General features: G+C 41.6%; 2 protein-coding genes across 4 annotated transcripts in view; one reads left to right on the plus strand and one right to left on the minus strand.

The window, feature by feature from the left end:
• Positions 1-11,695, plus strand: part of NPTN (neuroplastin) — a 65,934-nt gene extending 54,239 nt beyond the window's left edge. The window contains exons 6-9 of one of the 2 annotated variants that reach the window (XM_028505676.2): positions 1,971-2,244; positions 9,026-9,035; positions 10,070-10,144; positions 10,684-11,695. In XM_028505676.2, coding sequence (XP_028361477.1) covers positions 1,971-2,244; positions 9,026-9,035; positions 10,070-10,130 — 345 coding nt within the window. In that variant the 3' untranslated portion in view covers positions 10,131-10,144; positions 10,684-11,695. Of the gene's footprint in view, positions 1-1,970; positions 2,245-9,013; positions 9,036-10,069; positions 10,145-10,683 lie in introns of both variants that reach the window. The other variant, XM_036028165.1, reaches the window with a different exon arrangement.
• REC114 (REC114 meiotic recombination protein) overlaps positions 11,215-24,449 on the minus strand; it is a 90,737-nt gene continuing 77,502 nt past the window's right edge. For both annotated transcript variants that reach the window (XM_028508082.2, XM_028508081.2), the window contains 3 exons: positions 18,887-19,108; positions 14,381-14,467; positions 11,215-11,958 (listed from right to left, as the gene is read on the minus strand). In XM_028508082.2, the coding sequence (XP_028363883.1) occupies positions 11,794-11,958; positions 14,381-14,467; positions 18,887-19,108 (474 nt within the window). In that variant the 3' untranslated portion in view covers positions 11,215-11,793. The remainder of the gene's footprint in view (positions 11,959-14,380; positions 14,468-18,886; positions 19,109-24,449) is intronic.

Below are 24,449 nucleotides of genomic sequence, written 5' to 3' on the forward strand. Positions count from 1 at the left end.
AGGGATGGGAAGACATCCAGGTCAGTTGCTACAACTGCCACACTGGCATGGCTTGGGGCACCCTTTCTGGAGTCGTGAATTGTTACATCCTGAATCTGGCAGTCACTGGCAGTTTCTGCCCAGCATAGAATCCCTGTAGATGATTTGTTAGAGCTGTCTATCTGGTAAGGGACTACACTGCTTGCCTTTAAGATAGGACACTGAATGAGCTGACCCCAATCTTAAGCTTTTGCTATTATTCTAGTGTGTTTATTCTAAAGAAAAAACTGTTTTTGAAGTGGGCTTAATTTGGGGTGTGGGGTGAACAAGGCAGTGAAAATAATTATTAGTATATTCCTAGAACACAAGGAGTACGGATTAGGAATTATCCTAATAATAATACCCTTGGTCTTTTGGCTCCTCCTTCCCCCTCTCAGTCTTTGAGTGCTTCTTTCTTGGTGTCTGTTCCACTTGACTGTAGGGTGGAAGGCCAAACAATGCCAAATGTAAATCTTTTCCTATAGCCTCCCACCCTGTCTTCTCTATTATAGACTGAGGTGATGACAGGTGATAAGATAACCTGATAGATTTGAATAAGCCCTGAAAGGCTTCTCTGCCCCACCATTTGTTTGGGTCTGTCTATTTTTATGCCTGTCTCTTTAGCCATCAATTGCGTGGCAGTAGGACAAATCACACTCAGTATCTTATAATGCATTTGTTGAAAAGGTGGAAGTTTCTTGGATATTAAAAAATACCCATTGAAGGCATGTGGAACAAAGATGATTCTAGTGACATCAGGTCGTAAGTGAAAAACATGAAATCTAGTGAGCAAGTAGAACAGGAGTTACAGAAAGTTGGCAGCTTTCCCAATCCTAGAGTTGGAGCTTCTCAAATAACTATTTTGAAGTCTGTGAGTATTCCCTTTCTGCCATACCCACACTCGAAGACCTGATTGTATGCTAGAGATAGACATCATCCTGGGGATTATCTTCCCATTTATGATAATGCTTTCATTGTTCTGTAGCAACTGACACACGAGTCAGTTTTTCCCTGCCAGGCTCCCATAAGATCTACATGCCTGTCCCATTCCACCAGGGGGTCATGCGCACCACCTTTGCCTCCCACACGTGCCTGGAGCACTCCTGTCCTACTCAATCAGTTCTCTTCTCCCATGGTCTAGTTCAAATGTTAGCTCTTCTCTGAAGCTTTCCCTGACTCTGGCATTGGCCACACACTCTGTGCCTGCCCCCGCAGTACTCTCTACATACCCTCTGTTGGGGCTTTTCCCCACGTTCCTGTAACCAACCCTTTGGAGGTCTGGTTCCCTCTCGAAACCAACCTCGTTGTTCATTTTCATGTCATTTTTTCCTTTTTATCTTGCTTTCCCCGTAGTAGGATATAAAACATGCAGTATACATTAGTAAATGGTGACTGATTGAATAAACTTTCCTTTAACCCTGTAATTCTGAAAAGAAAGGGAAATTACAAGTTTCCCCAATTCTGACTAGGAGCACACACTGAGCATTGTTTTTGGAGGCTTTCCTTACTTCATCGAGGTGGAGTAGCTATGCCAACTGAAAAGCCTATCAGATGGGCCCACATCAGACATGACCAATGGGGAGGTCACAGCCCTCCTCCTCCATCCTCTTCCTGTTACAGTTGCTTACCTGGTGTTTGAAACAGCATTTTCTATATTGGGTCAGTCTTTTCCAGGTCTACAGGGCAGGACCTCCACCACTCATAAAAGTTGGAGAAGTCCAGAGGACCAACATCAGGGAGGCCTTTACTCTGGGTCTTATTAAAACTTGTTGGTTTGTTGTTGGCATTGAAGTCAGTAATGAAGTGTTCAAAGTCCTGTGGGCACAAATGGTACTAGAAACCTTTCCCTCATCCCAGCCAGCATCTGCTAAGAATGGAGAACATCACTCTCTCGTGTACTAGGTCACTGACTCTTGCCTTTGTGTATTCTCACTTGTTCTGCCCCTGAACAGGAAATTGTCAACATCTCTGGCCGCTTCTTCATCATCAACAAGGAAAATTACACTGAGCTGAGTATTGTGAACCTCCAGATCACAGAAGACCCTGGCGAGTATGAATGTAATGCTACTAACTCCATTGGCTCTGCCTCCGTTGTCACCATCCTCAGAGTACGGAGCCACCTGGCCCCACTCTGGCCTTTCTTGGGAATTCTGGCTGAAATCATCATCCTTGTGGTGATCATTGTTGTGTATGAGAAGAGGAAGAGGCCAGATGAAGTTCCTGACGGTAAGAGCATCCCTACAAAATAGCTGTAATGTTGGGGTTTTATTAGGTGGTGTCCCAGCACCCAAAGAAGACTTTTAGAATGTTGGGATTCAGTCCCAAAAGGAGACAAGGAAAATTCTTTACAATGGTTTCTCATTCACTGCCCGTATGATTAGGCACCTATAGCTATAATTATTACCTCTGTCCTTCCACTTGGATGTTTTCCAAACCCCAGTGCCATCTACCCTTCAGGCCCATGTGGGGAATGGGCAGCTGTCAGTTTTCTTGTTCGGCTCTGACCTCCTTCGGTATAGATCATCAGGCGGATTGAACTTGAGGAGAATCCAAGTCAAGCCTGGAAGCCATCCCCAAACCTCAGGCCGCCTGGCTTTTCGGGCAGATTTAAGGTATCTAATTGGTTGTCACATGGTTGCCTAGGATAGCCCCTGTAGGTCACTGCCCAAATTTACTCAGACTGTTCCCAGGAAAAACCATGGAACAAGTAGCCTTTGGTTTCCTTGCTTGCTTCCTTTAATAGGTTTTCGAGGTTCTTGGTAAAGCCAGCATCTATTTGACCTTCCTGTGTCTCACAGACAAGAGTGCTGGAGAGCATCTGATGCATCCACCCCCACCCTTTCAGTGTAGGCAGATACAGCTAAAAACACCTGGAGTCCATGCTGGAGGATACATTGCAGCTGATCTAGTGTCAGAGAAGGGTGAGCATGGCAGCAGAGCCCCAGAAAATTGTTAGCATAGGAAAGAACAGGACTCTAGACTGTTGGGCATGCTTATTAGAATTGAGAAAGTCCTGGGATAGTTTTTGTGTATTTTTTTTGTCATGGGTGTTTCATTTCTGACCCCGTGATTACATTTGGGGGAAGCTACTGATAGATACTTGTATTAGCAGTTCCGTAGATTTTTAGCTTCCCCATCCCTGCTCTCCTGTCCTGTAACTTCACCAGCAAAAACAAATTAATTAGCCAGGCAGCCCTTACTACCACCTGCCTGTCATTGACTGGACTAGTGGGGTGTGTGCACATAAGTTCACTGGAGGCCGATTTCATTTGATGGTGAATTTGCCAGTGCTAGTCCAGCTGTTCTGGGCCTGTGCGTGTGCACTGTCATATTGTACCCTGCCCCCACGGAATTGTTTGTCTTTGTCCCTGAGGCTGACGAGCGGGATTATAGGACCCACCATGTGTGATGGGGAAAATACTAAGGGGGTCTGGTGCCCTCTCAGAAACAGTGCGGCTCTGAAGGTGTGTGGTGGATTTCGACTCTCTGGAAGGACAAGTATGAGTGCAACAGCTACTTGCCCTTCTTTTCCTTCCTTCTCAGCAGCTCCTAATTGTCTTTGCCTCCGCTAGAGTGAGTATTATAATGAGGCTGGTGAAGAGGTTTTTGTTAAAAGTAATAACGCTCACGGGAAGACCTGGTGGACTTGCCTTCAGATGTACGTTCAGGAATGAACTAGATGGAGAGATGGGATAGAACTCAGCTGGGAGTGGATGGATCTTTGTAAATAAGGGGGCCAGTTCCCTGCAACATAAAGTGTTCCAGGATTTTACTTTTACTAGGTCCATAGAACTGCTGTTCTGTGAAGTGAAACTGCTTTCTTGGGGTTTTCATACATGCATTATGCTTTTTGTCTAGATTTTTCTTTCCTGCTACAAACTAGGACACCCAAGGCAGATTTACCTGTATTTCGAACTGAGAGTATAGAGGGAAGTTGACTGTATGGCCTTGGCTCTTTGGGAGCAGTTATGCTCCTGGAAAGGTCTTTTTCTTTCCCTCAGAATGCTTTTGTGTTGCTAAGTATCACTTTGTCAGTCTTTCCTTTGCAAATGTTGAGAAGCAAAAAGTCAGAAAAAAGCAAAGATGGGCTTTAAAACCAGAGCGGTTTTGTTTGTTTGTTTGTTTGTTATATTTTAAGAGTAGGCTGGCTGCTACTCTTCTGGCAGAGTGATCCATTGGCTTAGCACATCCCTGGCAGAGGCACTGGTCTTGCTGCAGAAAGCACTGTATTTACTAGACTGCTCTCCAGCAGATGTGGAAGCCATTTGGGTTGGTTTTGAGAAATGGGTAGTATTGTTTTGATGGGACATGTGCTCACACCTGCCCAGGGAAGCAGCGGCTCTTTTTTGAGTATCTCCATGGCAGTTGAACTCACATACAGCCAGTTTGTTATAGGAGATGTGGCTAGCAAATCTCCTGCATAGCTTCCTGGAACGAAGTTTCCTCTATAAAGCTGAATTATTATAGACAATGAATGAATCCTACATGAAAGAGATGACTTCAGGGTAAGTGCAAAGTAAAAACTTCTTGTTCCCGTCTCTTGGAAGAATAATGCAAGCGGCTTTTACATTTTTGTTGTCGTTGAATTGGAGTGAAAAATCTGGGATGCTGGAGGTATTGCAGTGTTTGCCTTCTGTACATTCTCTCCCTGGCAGGCAGCGTGGTCCATCCAGGCTCCACTGCCCACTCCATGTCCCAGTCCTTGCCCCAATGTTTCCGCCCCATAGTTTTTGCCTTTGTCTTCAGCTCCTCGCTCCACCTGCCCCTCTTCCTTCTTCGCCTCTCCTGGAAGTAATCATTAAAAAAAATTATTCTCAGTGAATTTTCCTGATTCTGTGGCTTTTGGCCAGTTTCCCCTCAACTCCTGTGCAGTCCGTGTAAGAGTGGACTCAGCATGCATGCTTTGCGCTGCCCTCTCTGAGGTTGCATATACACATGTACATATGTTCCTTTTTAGAATGCGTGATTTCAAAACGTGGTACCTGGTACAAATTTGGAGTTTTAGAGATGAATTTTTATCTGTCAGATAATGAACCATCTGTGGCTCTGTGTTGAGTTACTTATGGCATTATGAAAATAATTTTTATAGGCCTGATATGCTTTTTCTCTGCTGACTAGGTCTTTTAATTAATCAAGATATACTTACGGTTTAATTCTGACTCACTGAGCTTTTTTCATATTAAAAGATTTATATAAAAATAGGTATTCATTTGGGGGAGCAGTCTGAGTTCTTGGTAACTCAGTCCCTTATTAGAAAAGCACTAAATGAACAATACAAAAATATAAAAATACAAATTTGAACTTAGAGTTAAGTCTAATTTATGTTTTATTAGAAAAGCAAATATTGCTTTAGATTTCTCACATAGAAAAAGCTTAGGGTTAACTTTTAGCTGCTTCCGGAGAAAAGGGGGGACATGTGTTCTTGTTTGCTGGTGTATACTCAGGACATCTTATAAGTGAAACGCACCCAAGTCCCTTTAGAGGGCCCTGTTATGGCCTTTTTGAGGATTGGTGCACAGTAGGTTGTCTTATAGGTGGAGAGAGGATCACCTTTCACCTCAGTGTTTTGGGTAGCAGGCGAATCATGGAGCCAAATAAGGCTTTGTTTTTTCGCTTTACTCATCTCTTAACTACATTCTGTGAAAACGTTCAGTGGTAACTCTCTAAAAGACTAGGCCCAGCTAGCCTTCCTCTAGGCTTCCATCCATCTTCATAGCAGGACACATGCTTGGAGCACGCCTTCTGAGCAGGTCCCCTGCTGACTGAACCACAGAGTGTCAGAGTGTGCTTTCAAGTCCTCCTCTCCAAGCCCCTAAGCAGATGGGGGTGAATCTGCTTCGTTGTGGGGACCTTCAGCTTACTGAACATTATAGTGACCTCAAATGAAGTTTAAGAAAAGTGCCAATAGCAAAGAGTTTTCTATTTTCACATTAGGGGGATAATTTTCATAAGCCAGTCAAAAGGATTTCTTTCTTTAAGTTACTGGTAGAGTATTGGAGGTTTGGTAGGGGGACCATTTTTAGTAGCTCTGATATATACAAACTCTAACAGCTGTTAGTTGGGTAAAACATTTGGTAGCATATGAAGCTTTTACAACATGCTAGGAATGTTGAAAAAGAAATGTGACTTTTTAAAATAACATGTAAAACACATTTGTTGTCTCTTAACTAAGGGTCATTTAGCTCAGTAACAAGTTACCTGAGGGAGAAAATACAATAGGACCAAACAAAGAAGGAAATTGGAAGTGACCGTTAATCTCTTCTCTCTTGGTTAATCTACGTTGTTTTGGTCAGGCAGAATTTAAGTGGGTTTAGAAATCATAAAAACCTCATCCTTAGTGAGATGAGGGCAGTGAAAAAGGAGCTTTGACCAGATTGTCCACTCTTGGTCATTTTGACTTTAAAGCCATCTTTTTGGAGGTGATATTGTGTCAGGTAGTCTGTTATTACCAGGCAGGCCAGTTACCTCCAGATTGTGAGGCAGACCAGCGGGGTGGGGGCGGGGGGGGCAGTGAGGGCTGCAGGGCCTTCAGTTGGGAAGATCAGATGCAGAAAAATGGGTGTGCGCAACAGCTCCACCAGGGACTTCACTCATGAGATGGATTCCAGAAGCATCTTGTTTCCATTCTCCCCTAGTCCTCTTCCTCTCATCTAGCCAGTGGCTTTACTATCTAATCATTGTTTAAGCAGCTGTCTTTTGGCCTGAGGGTTTGGGGTATATTGATATTTGTCGGTTACTATGACTTCTTTTTTTTCCCCCCTCAATTGCATCAAACCCTTAAAACATGGTGGTAAGTGAGCGATATGCATGCTTTTGGAGTTTGTTTAATCTCCGCTTCAGTCTATACGGTGCACAGTTCATAATGTTAACACTTTTCTTCAAGTCTACTTCATTCACTTTCACAACTAATTTGGATTTCAGTTTTCTGTTTAATCCTCATTTACTTTGATTTTTGTATCTTTTTCTGTAGTTTTGTTCTGTCCCTCTCTCTTGATTTCCCTGTGAGGGGTCAAGTTGTTTTATTTGTCTTACCTGTAAGGGAAAGTGGTGTTGCTGATAGTGATTCAGTCCAGGAATGTAGGGGACCTGAGGCTGTTTTCTTTGCTCCTGTAAATGTGAAAGTGGATTTGGGGACAGAGATGATGGGGCTCATGAGATTTAGACACTAGTGTGAATAACAGCTGCTCCCATTTGCAGGCATGGCAGCTACACCAGGGCCACTGTTGCTGCAACCCCTACTGCAGCCTTTTTGCACGTCAGACACTGGGGCACACCCGTACAAGAAAGGGAATGGTGGGTGGGAGTTGGTACAGACAGCATCATGCTTTGAAAAGAATTAGCCTGGCTATTGCGATTCCCCCTGCCCTGCTTTTTCTTTTAAAAGTTGGGATAGATTGATGATATTCTTGAATCAGCTGTCTTGCTTTAGAATTTTGTATTTTTGGGTGCAAAGCCAGAGCACTCAAAATATTCTGAGTTTGCGCCTGTGTCTTTTCCTTCAAGTCCCCAAGTGCTTAGTTCCTAGCATGTAGCTGAGCTGGCTTGGCTGGATGCTGAGAGCATTAGGGTGTCGTGGTGAGGGAGGATTTAGGCTGGGCTTGTGTCTCAGTACCTGACATGTCTTTGTATATCTCCACTGCACACACAGCACCACAAGATGTCTTGGTGTCCCTAAGTCTTAGTTTGTTCTCCGTATCTGTTTGATAGTACTGTTAGTAGAACCCTGTGGACACTGGTGTGTCACTAGCCTGTTGTTTTGGCTGACAAGTTGCTGGTTTGTGGTTAGTTGTTTTTGTTTTGTTTTGTTTTTTTAATCCTTTTCGCTCCAGTCACCGTGTGTGCTGGCAGTGGCTTTGCCTCTCCGTTGCCTCAAAGGAACAGGTGGAGCAATGTCTCCTCAGACAGACATTCCTCCTGACGTGTGCTCCTGCGGACGCCTGCACTGAGACTGTAACCTCCATAACTGCTTCATGTGCACCAAGCCCCCTTGTGGAATCCTGCTGAGAGTTTTTCTAGAAGCCTTCAGTGAAACCAAACCAGTCTGAATTATTTAGTCTACCTGACTTTTGTAAAATAAAAAGAACCTAAGAATACTTACTTGTTCCTTCCCCTTTGTGGTCCTTTAAAGAAAATTCTATGTATGTATGTATGTCCCTGCTTAAGTGGGACCAAGTTGCCCTTAGTTGAAACAGGAAAGAAAAACTTATAAATCGGAATCATAAAATACCAATTTAAGAAGGCTTCTAAACTCAGATAATGGAAGCTTTTTTATTTAAAAAAAAAAAGATATCCGCTTCATCTGGGTTTGAGTACTGGTTTTGGCCTTTCTGTATTAGAAGTCTTTTTCTGGAGGGCTGTCACCACTGCTCAGCTTTCCTTGCTGTGCCACAAAACATCCTCTTGTTGCTGGCAGACCCTAACCTGGGTGACCCAGTATTCTGGTAAACTGTTGTGGCTTCCTCTTCCTCAGTCTCATTCTTCAGACTAAAGATTCAAAACAGCAAGAACATGTCTTTTGGGGAAGTGAGGATGTGTGGCTAAATGTGTAGAACATACACATCCATCTTCATTGCAGGATTGAGCTAAAATTGTACGTTCATTCACCACAGAAAACAAACAGCAGGATTTTACAACTGAAATGTTGGTTTGTCTTCTCATCTATTTAAGAGTGAACCACTGGAACTTGGGGACAAGATGAACATGATGATGTTGCAGCCTATCTGTCCGCTACAGTTGCAGTTTTTCATGACAAGCATTCAAAGTGTTAACTAAAACCATTGAAACAACATACCTGCCATTAAAAACTTGAATCTAGAAATAATAACTCCATGAGTGTTTTGCACCTCCAGACGGAATGGCCTTGAATAAATGCTGTGATAGCCATGTTTGCCACTTGCCATTTGCAGCTCTATTAATCCCTGTGCAGAGTCTCACAATTTTCTCCTTTCTTCTCCTGTCTCTCAATGGATTATTCAAAAACTGATCACCTGTGTAGACGATGAACCAGCTGGGCCAATGTAAGTACTTTACTGGACATTGATTGAATAGTTTCTGATTGAATTACTTTACATTCATTTCCATTCATTTCATTTCCTCAAATGAAACCTAAGATTGTAGGGAAGACAGTGAGTGGGAATGAATGTTGCAGTGCAGACTTTGCAGCCTAACATGGCCATTTGATTCCCAGGACAGGCTTACAGTTTTGTTTTAGTAGCAATGTGTAAAGTGCAATACTGCCCTGACTGGTGTGTGGCTAAGTAGGTTGAGTGTCATCCCACAAATCAAAGTGGTTTGATTCCTGGTCAGGGCATGTGCCTGGGTCAGGTTCCTGGCTGGGGGCAACCAATCAATTTCTCTCTTGCACATCAGTGCTTCCCTCCCTCTCTTGCTCCCTTCCTTCCCTTCTCTCTAAAAATAAACAAATTTAAAGAAATCTTTAAAGTGCAGTAGCATGCAAGTGTTTACAATTCCGCACATCCCACATGCTTACATTGATAATGTGGGGGAAATGACCAGTATATCTTGAGAGTTCAGGTTTGGTTAAAGTTAATTTCAAGCCGGATTATAGCATAAATATATTCTTTGGTTCCATTAACAGTCCTATGTATCCAGGAGATGGAACTGCAGATTTGGATCAATCCAGGATTAGGATTTCCTAGAGTTGGGGACCAAATAGTACCCAAAGTTACTAAGTGTCAGAGGGCACAGCACTGCCTCTGTATAATTGAGTATCATTTATTATTTGAGAAAACAAGACTGGCACTCAGTAGAGAAAAAAAATACTATTCTATCCTTTATAGTAATTAGATTATAGTTTATAAATAAAAGGGAAAGTTACCTGTATATTGTCTGTCTTGGGAGTCAAAAGGATGAAGGTATGTAGGCATGTTACCCAGGGGATATTTTTATGTACTAATATCGTGCAGTAAACTTTCTTACTAGACCAGGGATGGCAGTAAGTGAAAGAATCCCTGTATTTCCATGTGTTAATACTTTCAAAAGTTGCTACTGACTTGAGTTTAACTCTTGTAATATAATTTTTCCTCCAAAGGAAAACCAACTCTACCAACAATCACAAAGATAAAAACTTGCGCCAGAGAAACACAAATTAAGTACTACTTATAATGTAAGTATGGCATTTTTTAGAAATTTAAAAAATTATATTGGAAATGAACGTGGCTCTGTTGACCTTGTTACAAAACTTGATTTTGTGTTATGTTGCAAGATGTTTTCGTTCATTTCAGAGCAGCTCCCTACTGATGGAACCAGTTATGTAGAGGCTGGAAAGGACCATTTTTCAGCTGTATTGTTTCACTTGTTTATATAAATGCCATTTCAGACTATGTATAATGTTTTAAAATGACACTTTATGCTACTGTTTAAAAAGAGGTAAAGATTAACTTTTTACCTTCTTAGGCGGGATATTCCCGGAGGCCATTTAGTCCCCTCTGCTTCTGAGGGCAAGGCAAGACAAGGCAAGACCTGTAGCCAGGAGAGCCAGCACGGCAGGCCCCAGGGCCTTCCCTTCCAGTTAGGCACATGGAGATCAGAATTTCACACCGCATCCCTGAGCATGCTGTCTGAAACAAAGCTTTGCTTTATGTGGCACTTGGTTCTTAATGTGACTGCATACTCTTTTAATTTTCAAATACTATTTCTTTACAGGTCTTTAGGTTCCTGAAACTGGTGGCAACACAATCTTCTAAATTTTCTGCTTGGACCTCCTTGGTTCTCTCCCCTTTAAGTGAGCAACACACCACGACGACTGTCTAAAGCATGCCTTATTTAGCCTTTCCTGTAAGGGTTGACCTAGCAGGTACATTTCAAACAATGCTTCAGTGTAGAAGGTGTAAACTATTTTGGGCTTGATGTGCTGTGAATGTTGCTTCCTTCTCCTCTATTAAAATATTTAAATAGAAGTGAAAAGGTCCTCTGAGGATCAGATCATGCATGCGCCATTTTTTACTTACTGCAGCTGTTAAATTGGCAAAGCTCTAAAATGCACTACTGCCATCTAGTGATACAATTTTGTAACGTACAGCAAAACCTACAGATATATACAGTATATAAATATATATATATATTTATATTTTTTGGGGGGGGGAGAAATCCAAAATAAATGCTTGTTTCATTTTTAAGCTGCTGATACTCATTCCATATTGTATGTTGTCAGGTGAGGAAATTGTGCAGTTCTGATACAAAAAGATGAGTAATATAAACTGATATCTATAATTTTAAGGGCTTAACCTATGACTCTCATAAGCTGGAATAGTCCACTGAATGGCTATAATGAATTGCAGTATATATATATATATATACACACAAAAATATATATATATATGTATGATTGCTTTTTAAGTGATTCTTTGTTGATAAATTCTTACATCCTTTTGCACTGATGTGCTAAACCTTATACATTCAATTAAGGCAAACTTTTATAATTTACCTTTAGTTTCCAATGACCTTGAAATGTTCTAGCATGGTATTCTATGCAACTAGTTATACTTTGGGGTTGACACTGTATTTTTTCACATTGATTTAATGGTTTTCTCACCTGTCAGGGTTCTCAGTATGTAACTGTAGATGCATGTACTTGTGTTTTGTGTAATTGTTGATGTGCAATGATGTATAAAAAAGTGGATTCACCTGTTTCTAAAAATAAAACATTAATAAAAGGTGTTTGGAATAATATTCTTTATTTTAGTATCTTTAATCTTAAGGAGGAGGCATTTTTCAATGCTTTCAAGTTCCTTAGTTCTCTATGTACATAGAGTGTTAATTTCTGAACCCTGTCAGCTTTATTAGTTCCTTTTCCACCTGTTCCACAAATGCTGGGAAGCTCTGATCCAGGAGGCAGAGGCGGAGAAAGGGGCCTAACTCTTCTGAATTCCACGCAGATTGTTCATAGACAAGGGGCAGCTCCTCTGATGCCAGGAGAGACTGTGGGAATTCCAGAAGAATAGTTTATTAGAGATTACAGGTGAAAGCCAACAGCCTGCATAACAGAACACAGAAAACTTTGCCTCAAGGAAAGATTAGGAAAACAGACCAAAAATTTGTGTTAATTATAATTAGCTTTACACGATTCGTTTCTAAATACACATAAGAAGTGAGGTGAACTTGTATCCTTAGGTAGTGCAAGTGTACTAATGAGATGATTTACAAAGTTAAGATCCCACTTTAATGAAAAATACTGTGCTGATGACTTTGTGTGGATTGATAAGAAACCTATCAGTGAATGAACTGCTCTAGTTCATCATTCCCACCACAAGTTCATGTGTGATGAATGGGTTCTGGGTATAATAAAGAGTCGTCACAAAGTGACGATCCAGAGGATGCAGTTAGCTCACCCATCTTTCCCCCCAATCCTGTCCATCAGGTTTGACAAATAAAGGCATATAACCATGCGCATAATGAAGAAGACACAGAACATTTCCATCACCCCTCAGAAAAATCCCTTCATGCTGCCTACCTTTGTTATCGAACCCTCAAACCCCCAGCAACCACTGATCTACAATCTCCATACCTTATAGTTTTGCCTTTGTCTAAGAAATGAAATCATACAATGTTGAGGATTCTTTTCACATACTTATTTTCCACCTGTAGGTCTTTGGTAACTTGCAGTATTTTAAAACCAGTTGAGTGAGTTCAAATTTAACTGTTAGGAGAATTCAGATCAACATCTGGCTGTATTTGGCAATTTAGAAGCTACGGTGACACTGATGTGTTGACGCTGGGTTCCCGCTCTGTGGTCCGACTACATATTCTCACAGGAGTTCTGTTAGGTAGGTGGTTTTATACCTTTGCTCTGGAAGGCAGGGCTGGTGTGTATGTATCAACTGACACTTCTCTAGGAACCATCTATCACGGAAATTTACTTTTCTAAACTGAAGCCAGCCTTTCACACGCTGCGTAGGTGTAGAAAGAAGAAAAGGGAAGGGAACGTGGAGCCCTGTTCTACAGTAGGAGCCACTGTCAGCATGTTTCTCTCCTTCTGGATGTATTTTCTGTGTATGAGTTTACTACAAAAACTGAGTCACACATGCTGTTTTTGTCATCTTAAAAAAACTTAGTATCTTTCCATGTCAGTAGATAGGGATGTACACCATTCTGTTGGCTGCATATTTGTCCCATCTATGGTTATTCCATACCTTAACCATTCAGTATCCTATTAGTGAACATTTATGTTGTTTCCAATTTTGTTACTGTGAACAGCATCCTTACATCATGTTTGTATAGCAGAAATAGAATTATAGGTAATAGGTATGACATTGAATTTGATCTGTATTGCTAAATTGCTTTCCAGAAAGTTTTACTAACTTACATTCATAGGAGACTTCTCCAGAAGGCCAGGGCAGATGAGTAGCACACCTGGACTCCCAGTCTGGCACTTTTTCTGGTTTGTGCATGGCTCTTCCGTACAATGTGAATAAACTGGGCCAAGGTTACACCTCTCATAGCAGCTGACATCTCCTAAATAAGGACATCACACCCTGACTTGTCCCTTGTATCTTTGTGCCTCTACAGTCCTCAGCCACTTTTATTCAGTTAACCTCTAACCCCAGTGCAAGTATGAGGCTACAAACCGTGCACTGAGGTCTGCCTGCTGCTGGACGATGGCTTTTATGTTTTCCTGTCATAATTGCTGAGTTATTCAAAGAAACCACTCAAGTTTTTCATTCTGTGATTGTCCAGTTATTTGAATCAGTGGTAAGCCAGATGGAAAAAACAACTATATTTTATTTTTTATACAAATTTTAGAACACTTTGATACACTAAAAAAAAACATTCTTCAATATTGATGAATTCCATGGAGAATTCTGTGGAAGGCATAAGCCGTAGGCCTGAGAGCCTGCTGTGGAGTGCAGCTGGGAACGCAGCGAACAGATGCCAGGCCATGGGACTCAAGTAACAGCAAACCACAAGGGCCGGGGGAGTGTGGGGGAGGTTGAGTCCTCCTGGGGTCCACGGAGCCTGCTGAGATCTTACAATGAAAATTTGCCCATACAGAAACCATCAGTGATCTGACTCCAAATTCATACTGATATTTGTCTCAGTAGAGTTTCCAAATGTCAATTAAATTGAAATTCTTCCCTTGATTCCTGTTTTTGCAAAAGTGGTAAATTCTTCGTAACACACCTGAAGGCTAACACTCCTCTCTTTCCTTAGGAGAACTGCTCTTCAGTGTGTGCCACCGTGCCAATCTCATGACAGGGTAGGCGGAAAGCCTGGCTCCGTCTCTACCGTCTTCTACAGTAACACTTCAAGTTGTTATTCTAGAACAAGGGAGTGAACAGAGGTATACAAATTCTCAGGATCACTGTTTTTCATGACAAGAAAACAACATGGAAAGAGGCTCTACCTGAGCTAACTGGGTCACCGAGGTCCTTCCTCCAGCAGTGCCTGTGACAGCTGGCACGCACCGCTGCTGCCCCAGCTCCTGGTGTGACTGTAACGAGACAACTGGCAGTTTAGCTGAACAGAGTATAAGCACCACAGGCCATTAAAGAAGTGGAAACACATGCATTTGTATTCAAAGAAAAAGAAAAGTATCAGGAAAAAACACTGTCGGTGTCATCTGTCCTGTTTTCAGCTGGGCTGTTGCTTGCTGTAACACAGCAGAAGTATGCACAGTTTAAATCTGAGGCCCCTGCCCGGTGCCTGGGCTTCCCCAGCGTCCAGCACTGCTGTGTTCTGTCTTCAGAAGCCCAGTCAGGCCCCCGGACCACAGTCTGGTACTGGAGGGCAGTAGGTATTGCCCAGCTTCTGATTATTGTGATTTGCCACCTAAAAATTATTAAGTGACATATGTTCTTTCAGAAAAGCAAAGCAGGAGGGCAGGGTGGACACACCATGATTGCAAGATGACCATATGTTTTTTTAATAAAACCAAGTTTTAAATCTTGTTTTAGACATTCTGAGGGAATGGGTTCTTGGACACTGTGGTGATAAAGGGAAGTGAGCCACAGAGAACAAGGTAGAGAGGTCTGTCCCTCAAGAACCCACAGCCCAGTGAGAACCTAAATGAAGCAGTGATTAGAATGCAACCCAGGACGTGGAGCGGAGGCCAGCGTGGGGCCTCAGGCTCAGTGGAGGAGTGATCTGGCAGGGTGAACCGAGCCTGAAGGGCAGGAATGCTCCAGTGTGTGCTGTTTCAGTGGGGACTGTGAAGTGAGGGCTTGGTCTGGGTAGCGCACAGGCGGGTGTTTCAGGCAGGGGGAGGAGGCTGGAGGCAGAAGGCTGTGACAGCTGCTCCCACGTAACAGCATGAGAGTTGAGGAGAACTCCACCACTCCGACTTCCTGGCCACAGGTATGCACTGCAGGTGTGGCTCTGGGTCCTGTGTCTGTTGCAGTGCCCACCTGAGTTGTGTCACAGGGATAAACCAGGGGCCTCTCAGGAGGGTACCTGTGCCTATCACTAGCATGTTCTGGTTGCCAGGAGTCAGAGGTGCCAAGTTTTGTTTCCTGTCCTCTATAGAAGCTGACTTGATAGTCAGTAGGTGTTAGCAGAAAAATAGATCTAGAAGCAGCAAAAACAGGGTTGGGGGACAGAGGAAGGAAGGAACAAAGAGAAAACTAGTCGAGATCACTAAAAATGAGCAAAAAGAGAAGGGACACTAATGAATTATGCATTCTTAGGCTAGTCCCATTTCTTCAGTTTCCTCTGTGAAAATAAAAGACTCTAGTGCCTAGTGTTTCTTCCAGCTCTGATGTTCGATGTTGTCGTAGGGTACAAATCAGTTCAGCTCACATTGTGTTCTTTAAACAACTGGGAGAGACAACAACTGAAAGCTGTATGCCACAAACACTGAAATAGCCGAATGTGAGTGAAGTCCCTGAGGCTAGTGGGGTGGCTCCAGGATCCGACGGTCCACCCAAGTGCAGGAGTGGAAGGTTCAGTGCACACAGTAGCTGGTGCCCCTGGCTGCTAACAGAGAAAGGAGTTCACCTAGGAACTGCCATCCTCTTTCCTGCTTCCCTCGGGTGGTCTGGCCTCAGAAGCCCTCAGGTTGAGAAACACTTGATTAAGCCACAATTAGCTTAAAATTACAAAGCCAATGAAAAGCAAAACCAAAGTAGGAGCCAGGAAATGATTCAAGAACTTGAAATAGATGAGGAATTATCTCTTTGCAAAAAAAAAAAAAAACTTTTAGAAAAATATATAGGTATTGGGAAAATAATGTACCTGAATACAGGATGGCAGCACTTGGCCATGGCTTTTACCTTGCGAGGGGTTCCGAGAAAGGGAGCATCATGCCAAGCTGCACAGCGGTCTGGGCACTGCTCTGGGATGGAGCAGTCACTAGCATGATGCGCATCTCTTAGGCAGTGCCGCACAAGGTCCACACTCCAATGAAGTAACCTATGCTTTGTACCCTGTCTTCCCTGCAGCTGACACTCTAGCCTCTCTAACTGACCCGGATGCTAATGTGTTCATTTGCAGGGGAAGGCAGATCTGAAGGGGAACAGTACTGGCAACAATAGTAATAGATAATGTTATTTAGATACTGGCCAGGGCTACACGAGGGTCTCTTGACTTACATGAGATCAGACCATTCAGCTGCTCGCCGGGCCATGATTCAGACCCAGATCCATTCTGATTTCAAAGCCTATACTCTGCACACATCATGCTGTCATCTACTCAGAACACCCAACTAGAGCTCAGAGGACCCCAAACAGAGAATTGAGACAAGACATGAAACGGTTCCAGCTACTTTTGGTTCTACCTAGATATCTGGACCAGCCTTTAAAATTCTAGTTCTGGAGACTTCCCCTGCTGCTGGGGCCCACGGCCTCACCCGCAGTTATGTATCTGTAAAGATAAACCGTAACCGTAGTCTACTTTGTCTCGTTACCCTTATGAGGCATCCCAGGTCTACCTCTCAATCCTGAGACCTTTATTTGGTTCCAGTTGTACCTGTGCACTGGGTTTCTAGAATCTGAATCTAATAACTGGTCAATGAAACATAAAAGAAACTCTTGAAAGGGCAAAGAATCACAAGAAATTACCTTATAGTAAACCACTCCATTCCATTTGTAGGCACAATGTTTGAAACTAGATCCAGGGTTGCAAGAAAAGCAGCTTCAGCATTGACAACATCACAGAAAAGATTGTGCAGAAACAAATAAAAGAATGCTGAAACACCACAATCTGACAACAAACTGCACATTCCAGAGAAAATCATATAGCAACATGCTTAAAGGCTGTACGATAAATAATGTAAATTTATGTTTGCCCTAGGTAAATTATGAATGACAAGAACTTATTGATAAACCAAAATAGAATTGTCTTGGTCCAGTGAGTTTAAACGGAACTAAGGAAGCAAAGTTATAGAAAGCCATGTTTGGAAAATCATGTCTCAAAATAGAAAATAAAAAACCCAGCTTGAAACTGGAATTTCAATCCAAGAGCAGAGGCAGCTCTCACTCGAACAGCCTTTGGAACTAAGTGTCCTCCCAGGAGAAATTCTGAAACAACGATGCTCAAGGTTTTGATCTCAAGACCCTTTACACATTTAAAATCAGTGGCCCTCACACAGCTTCTGTTTGAGTTACATCTATTTAATGTTTATATTAATTAAATCTTTTAAACACTGATTAATTCATTTAAAAATAATGAACCCACTGTTAATATTTAAAGCATTTTAATGAAAGAACTATTTCTTCAAACAAAAATGTAATGATTTTTGCAAACCTCTTTAATGCCTAGCTTAATAGAAAATAGCTGGACCTGTCTACTTCTGCATCACTCTGCTGACACATTTCTTTGGCTGAATTGTTGAAGTACATGAAGAAAATCTGGTTTCACACAGCTAAAGCAGATAGAAAAGGCAGGCATATTTTAAAGTAGCCTTTTCGGATAATTGTGGACATTCTTTAATGTGACACCAACACTCAGCAAATGAAAGTTTCTTAAAGGTTAGTTGCAACATAGAATTTGAAATCACAGCAATGAACTCTGTTACACTGAAATCCGTAGGTCTGTTCTGCACTTGGAACAGATCTTTTACCCACGCATGATTTTTTAGCACCATATGCATTTGGCCATTTGGAAGATACTAGGTCACTGAACTATACAAATCTTCCAAATGTTGAAACATTTTGGCATGCAATAATTTTAAAAGATCCTAGGAACAGCAGCATCAGACAAGTTCTGGGTAGGAGCTGTGAAGCTCAAATGGCTAATACAAGTTATCCATGACTTTAATTGCCACTTGAGAAGCTTATTTTAATCTGTTGATAAATACTATCAGTTGTTTTCCTGAAATGATAGGCTCACTCTGTTCATTTCTAAGAAAATAAATGCCCACCAAATACCCAAGTCTGAATCACCACACTGTTCTTTGAAGTAACGACAGTGTTCTGCGAGGAAAGGCTGGTTGACGCCCAGCGCAGCCGCACAAGCGCCGTCCCCTGAAACAGGGCTGTGCTGCAGAACACCGGCCCTTCTGTGTCTGTTCTCACTGTCAGTGGTGGGAGGAGAATGGGGTGCAGTTTGGTCCACTGCCTGCATTTGTGTTCACAATGCTTTTATCCCATTAATACAAATAATGACAAAATGAAAAAGGTAAATACTGTCTTAATATTATTACAAAAATAATGTGGACTTTGTGGATCTCTGAAAAGGTCACAGGGAGGGGTCCACGGACCATACTTGGATCACCACCGAGTGCCACCCACTGTAACTGGTAGGATTACAGGTAGCTACAATGAAAATCAACCTTCAATTTAAGTAAGTCACTCAACATTAGATATCTTTTAATCTGCAAAGCTGATGAGCTTGACAAATCCCACTGTCACTCTGGCCCCCCAGAGAGCATGACCCTGTCCAGTTTCTGGTATGGCCAACGTGCTGGCCTACTTACCCCGGGCGGCGGCAGCAGCAGCGGGACGCTTCGCACACAGCCCTCCATGCGGCTGTCCGCTGCTGGCAGTGGGCCCTGGCACAGTCGAGGTCCCGGGCTGCTTCCCTCAGGGGTCTGAATGGTCACGTACTGGGCCAGGCTCCGCACACAGCTGTCACAGCGCTCTAGTGCCTGCTGCTTGGACTCGCCGCCAAACTGCACCCTGAACATGCGACTCTTGTCCTGTTTGACAAATCAAAAGTTACTCTTCTTGTCTTACCACTTTACTTCTATGTACTGCAGGGTCTCATGAGTTCTTCACTTTGCTTGGAGGGGAAGAGGTGTGGGGTAAGGGAGCATTCACCCTACATTATGTTAGGGTGTAATATATTAGAACACATACACATACTTGTACATGACTATATAGATTATAGTAATATATACTATATAGGTTATCTCTATTTTACACTACTCTTTTGTAACCTAATTTTTTGTTTCACAATAAGTATAAAAATAGAAATATACTTCATGACTTTTAATGGCTAAAGAATATTCCTTTAACTGTCTCCAACTGACAAACATTTATTTCCAGCCTTTTTTCCTATTATCAACCACGAGCTTTGATAAGCACGTAAGCACCTGGTGGAAGGATCTGGGTTTTGGTGCTCGTCCCAAACTGCCTGGGACGGGACAGCACCAGGTGCCCCCAGGAGTCCGTGTGCCCATTCCCCGCACCTGCCAACACCAGAGATTATTATTCTTTCTAATATTTAAAACCTATTAGGTTAACATAGATTTTTATCTTAGAACTTCATTTCTTTGATTATGAGTGAATTTGAACAGTCTCCCACTTAGGGTCATTTCTGTTTTTTCTTTTGTCAGTGCTTGCTCACTTCCTTGGCCACTTTTCTTGAATGAATAATCCCCAAATTATCAAGAGAAAGGTAACTTCCCCCCAGGGAGAGAAAAGGACTGATAAGAGAACTATGCATTCAGCTTTCGGCAATACTACAAATCTTCTTTTGTGAAATTGAGCTGAATTCTTGTTTACAATTAATCAGTTGTTTCCAACTCACTCTGATTTAGACTCTATATAAAGACATCTATATGAAATAACTTTTTATTAGCTACTTCTATTATGATTCATTGCATAACCTTTGGGGAAGCAATAACATTAAAAATTGTACCTCAGAGCTAGATGAAAAACTATGTAAGAAACAGACAAACACCGCAGACCGGCTGTGTAAGTCTAGCGGTGTCTGCATGCGAAAGTACAGAAAATGAGTGTGGGTAGTGAGGGTTTCTCCAGAATGCAGTTCCAGGAAGTGACAGGGGAGATTGTATGTCTGATAGTTGACTGAAGCCTCGCTCCACATTTCCTTCTGTGAAATTCTCAGGTAGAATTTGAGCTCACCATCTGTAGCCATAAGTACCACTTCAGTGCCTGACAACCCAAGACAAACCAAGGTGCATCAGGAGAAGTCTGAAAGTGAGTTACATCTCCATCCTACATCTTTAATACTATGCGGTAGCACCATGGAAAGCCTGCCACTGGGTTAACAAAAAGGATTCCTAGGTTAAAAATCCTGATGAGATTCTTTTTGTGCCATAATTAAAAGTCAAAAAGACAAAAAGACTTTTAATTCACTTGCTGTGAAATGGAAAATTTTCAAGTATATACTGACAGCCATGAACTGCCCATGAACTATGAAACTATAGTCTTAGTTTCTATCATCTAAAGAGATTAGCTCAAAATTACTACGTGAAGTGGCACCTTACATATTAACTTGTTCCCATCCTACTTCAAAACACTGAATTTCAAGTTATTACAACTAACAGAAAATCTTCTTTCATACAGAATCCTTGAAGAAACAAGGGTAAGTGCTTGTCTCTTGACCGTCTCTTCGAGCGCTCACAGGAAAGTCAAGTTCCCCTAAATTCTGACTCCCAGCTGTGGACAAAGTCCCCACATGGACACCGTAAAGCCGCAGGTGCTAGAGCTGCAGGGGCTGTGGTCCCAGCACACATGGAAGACATGGAGCCCAGTTAGCGCCTCACAGGAGGAGAGCCAGGGAGACATCGGCGGCCTCACAAACCTACCGCTTTTGCTGCTGGTTTTGATAAATCACTCAGATCTGTAGGAGCTTTCCCAGCACCCTAGGACCCCAACTGGAGCAGCTTCCCCATCTCAGCAGTGAATTCCTCCACTGTGGAAAGGGGAGGGGGAGGGGATAGAGAGAGAGGACTTAGCCAGAGAAGGGACCTCAGCATTTTTTTCTTTTGAACCTTTGCTTGGAAACCGAAACCTGGGCCAGAAGAAATCATTAAAAAATTCTTCAATGAGTTACTGGTGGTGAGAAGTGAAGAGGGCAATGGTTTGGATTTACTCCTTTGAAGCAAAGTCTCTTCAGAAAGGGAATTATGTGTCAACTGTTAGCCAATCTGCAGGACCACTGTAATCAAAATTCCTGGACAGAAGAAACTACAAATAGGCAGAAATTATATAACCTACTTATTTGAGCCAGAGAGAATGGAAATATAATCTTTATTACCACAGAATTTAAGTTACATTAAACTGCTGTTAAAGCAATGAAAATTTTACTTCAAAATACTTTTCCATTTGTCAGTCTAAACAATGGAGCTTGTTACATAATACCTGGTTAACTAAAGCTATCCAAGGCAAGAGACACCAAATATATGCTCTGCCAGGTAAGGCAAAAAGAATCTGTTGGATCAATATTAATATATTAATATTAATACATAAAGTCAATAAATCAGAAAAAAGCATAATCTTGATAGGTGTCAAAAAGCTTTTGATAAAATTTAATATGTAATCCTGATAAAAAGTGTTAGTAAATAACCTATAACTGAAAGAATATCTCCCTTACATGGTAAAGAATATCCAATCAACAGTCAGAAATGTTCTTAATATCTAAATATGTCTGCCCATTCAGGTCAGTGATATGTAGAGCGTGGCACTGTAACCACATAACTAAAGTGTTCCTGGAAAGGTGGGGAAAGTAGTAAGTATGAACTACTAGAAGTAAATAAAATTATCATTGTTTGCAGATTATAAATTACTTTTCTGGAAATTAATAAACTAACCTAAATTATCAGTTAATAAAAGTTTACTATGGAAGCTAAATTTATTATTTTTAATTTTAATGTATTTTTTTGATTATGCTATTACAGTTGTCCCATTTTTTCCCCCTTTATTCCCTTCTGCCCATACTTCCCCTCCCACTATCCTTCCCTCACCTTAGTTCATATCCATGTGCCAAACATGTAAGTTCTTTGGCTTCTTCACTCCCTATACTATTCTTAACTTCACACTAATTTGTACCTATTTATGCTTCTTATTCTTTGTACCTTTTGCCTCATTCCACCCCCTCCCCGACCCTGCTGACAACCCTCCATGTGATCTCTATTTCTGTGAATCTGCTCCTGTTCTAGTTATTTGCTTAGTATGTTTTTGTTTTCTCAGGTTCAGTTGTTGATAGTTGTGAGTTTGTTGTCATTTTACTGCTCATAGTTTTGATCTTCTTTTTCTAAGAAAAAGAAGATGTTAAAGTTCCTTTAACATTTCTTTAACATTCCTTTAAAGTTCCTTTAACATTAAAAATGTTAAAGTTCCTTTAATATTTCATATAGTAAGGGTTTGGTGATGATGAACTTCTTTAACTTGACTTTATCTGGGGAGAACTTTATCTGCCCTTACATTCTAAATGAAAGCTTTGCTGGATAGAGTAATCTTGGATGTAGGTCCTTGCCTTTCATGACTTGAAACACTTCTTTCCAGCCTATTCTTGACTGCAAGATTTCTTTCGAGAAATCAGCTTGATAGTCCAATGGGAACTCCTTTGCAGGTAACTGTCTTCTTTTCTCTTGCTGCTTTTAAGATTCTCTCCAGTGACCAAAAAAAAAGACTATTTGGGTGGTAAAAAAAAAAAAGGATTCTCTCCTTAATTTTAATCTTGGGTAATGTAATTATGATATGCCTTGGTGTGTTCCTCCTTGGGTCCAACTTCTTTGGGACTCTCTGAGCTTCCTGGACTTCCTGGAAGTCTATTTCTTTTGCCAGATTGGGGAAGCTCTCCTTCATTATGTTTTCAAATAAGTTTTCAATTTCCCATTCTTCCTCGTCTCCTTCTGGCACCCCTATGATTTGGATGTTGGAATGTTTAGAGATGTCCTGGAGATTCCTAAGCCTCTCCTCATTTTTTTGAATTCTTGTTTCTTCATTCTGTTCTGGTTGAATGTTTATTTCTTCCTTTTGCTCCAAACCGTTGATTTGAGTCCCAGTTTCCTTCCCGTCACTGTTGGTTCCCTGTAGATTTTCCTTTATTTCACATAATGCAATCTTCATTGCTGCCTGGGTCTTTTTTATGCTGTTGAAGTACCCAGTGAGTTCCTGGAGCTTCCTGAGAACCAGCGTTTTGAACTGTGCATCTGATAGGTTGGCTATCTCTTTGTCACTTAGTTGTGTTTTTTCTGGAGCTTTGAACTGTTCTTTCATTTGCCCTTTTTTTTTCGGGGGGGGGGTCTCTGTTCACCTGTTAAGTAGTAAGGGGCGGAGCCTTAGGTGTTCACCAGGGTGGGGCAACCCACGTTGCTGGGTTGTGACACTTGAAGCTAGTTTTTTAATTTAAATTTTATCACCCTATTGGAAATGATTTGGATAAATGGGCATTCTTACACATTGCTAGTGCTATAGAAACAGACAATTTATCTGGAGGAAAAATTTACTAAATGTTTACATTTCTAGGACTTCTATCTCAAGAACCCTATAAATAAATTCTTATGAAAATCAGAACATAACGGTGGGAAACAAAACTTGGGAGTTAGTTAATTGAATCCAAACCAATAAAGTGCTATGTAGCCGTGAAGAATCAAACTTTCAAAAACTAAGAAATGACTTGGTATAATATTTCTGATGTAATATTACATGACAAGGGGATACAAAGCACTCTATATGCTATAATAGCAAATTTATAAATCATCTACATTGCAGACACTGTTCATTGCCATGAGCCAATCCACAGCAGAGGATGGAAAAGCCAAATGCTCATTTTGTTATCCTTGGCATGTTAGGATAGCCACATTACACCATTGTTTCTGGTTCATGAGACAGAAGTACACATCTAAGAGATGTGGAAGGTAGAGAGCTATATAATAAAGTTTGTGCTTTCCTTGTATATAAAATGAACAGATGAAGCTGGTCTTTCTTGAATGAAAATAAGCTAGCTGCAGTAGCCACTGTGCAAATGTGAGGGACAGGCCAAAGGCAAAGATGTTGACGCTGCCACTGCGAAGTGCTAGGCCAATGCCAGCACTGTCTGTTTCTGGATTTCTTTCTTTCTTTTTTAAATGTATTTTATTGATTATGCTATCACAGTTGTCCCATTTCTCCCCTTCACTCCCCTCCACCCTACATACCCTCTCCCACCTACATTCCCCCCCTTTAGTTCATGACCATGTGTCATACTTGTAAGTTCTTTGGCTTCTACTTTTCCCATACAATCCTTACCCTCCCCCTGTCTTATTTTCTCCCTACCATCTATGCTACTTATTCTCTCTACCTTTT

Source organism: Phyllostomus discolor, chromosome 1, assembly GCF_004126475.2.
Source record: "Phyllostomus discolor isolate MPI-MPIP mPhyDis1 chromosome 1, mPhyDis1.pri.v3, whole genome shotgun sequence".
NCBI classification, from domain to species: Eukaryota; Metazoa; Chordata; class Mammalia; order Chiroptera; family Phyllostomidae; genus Phyllostomus; species Phyllostomus discolor.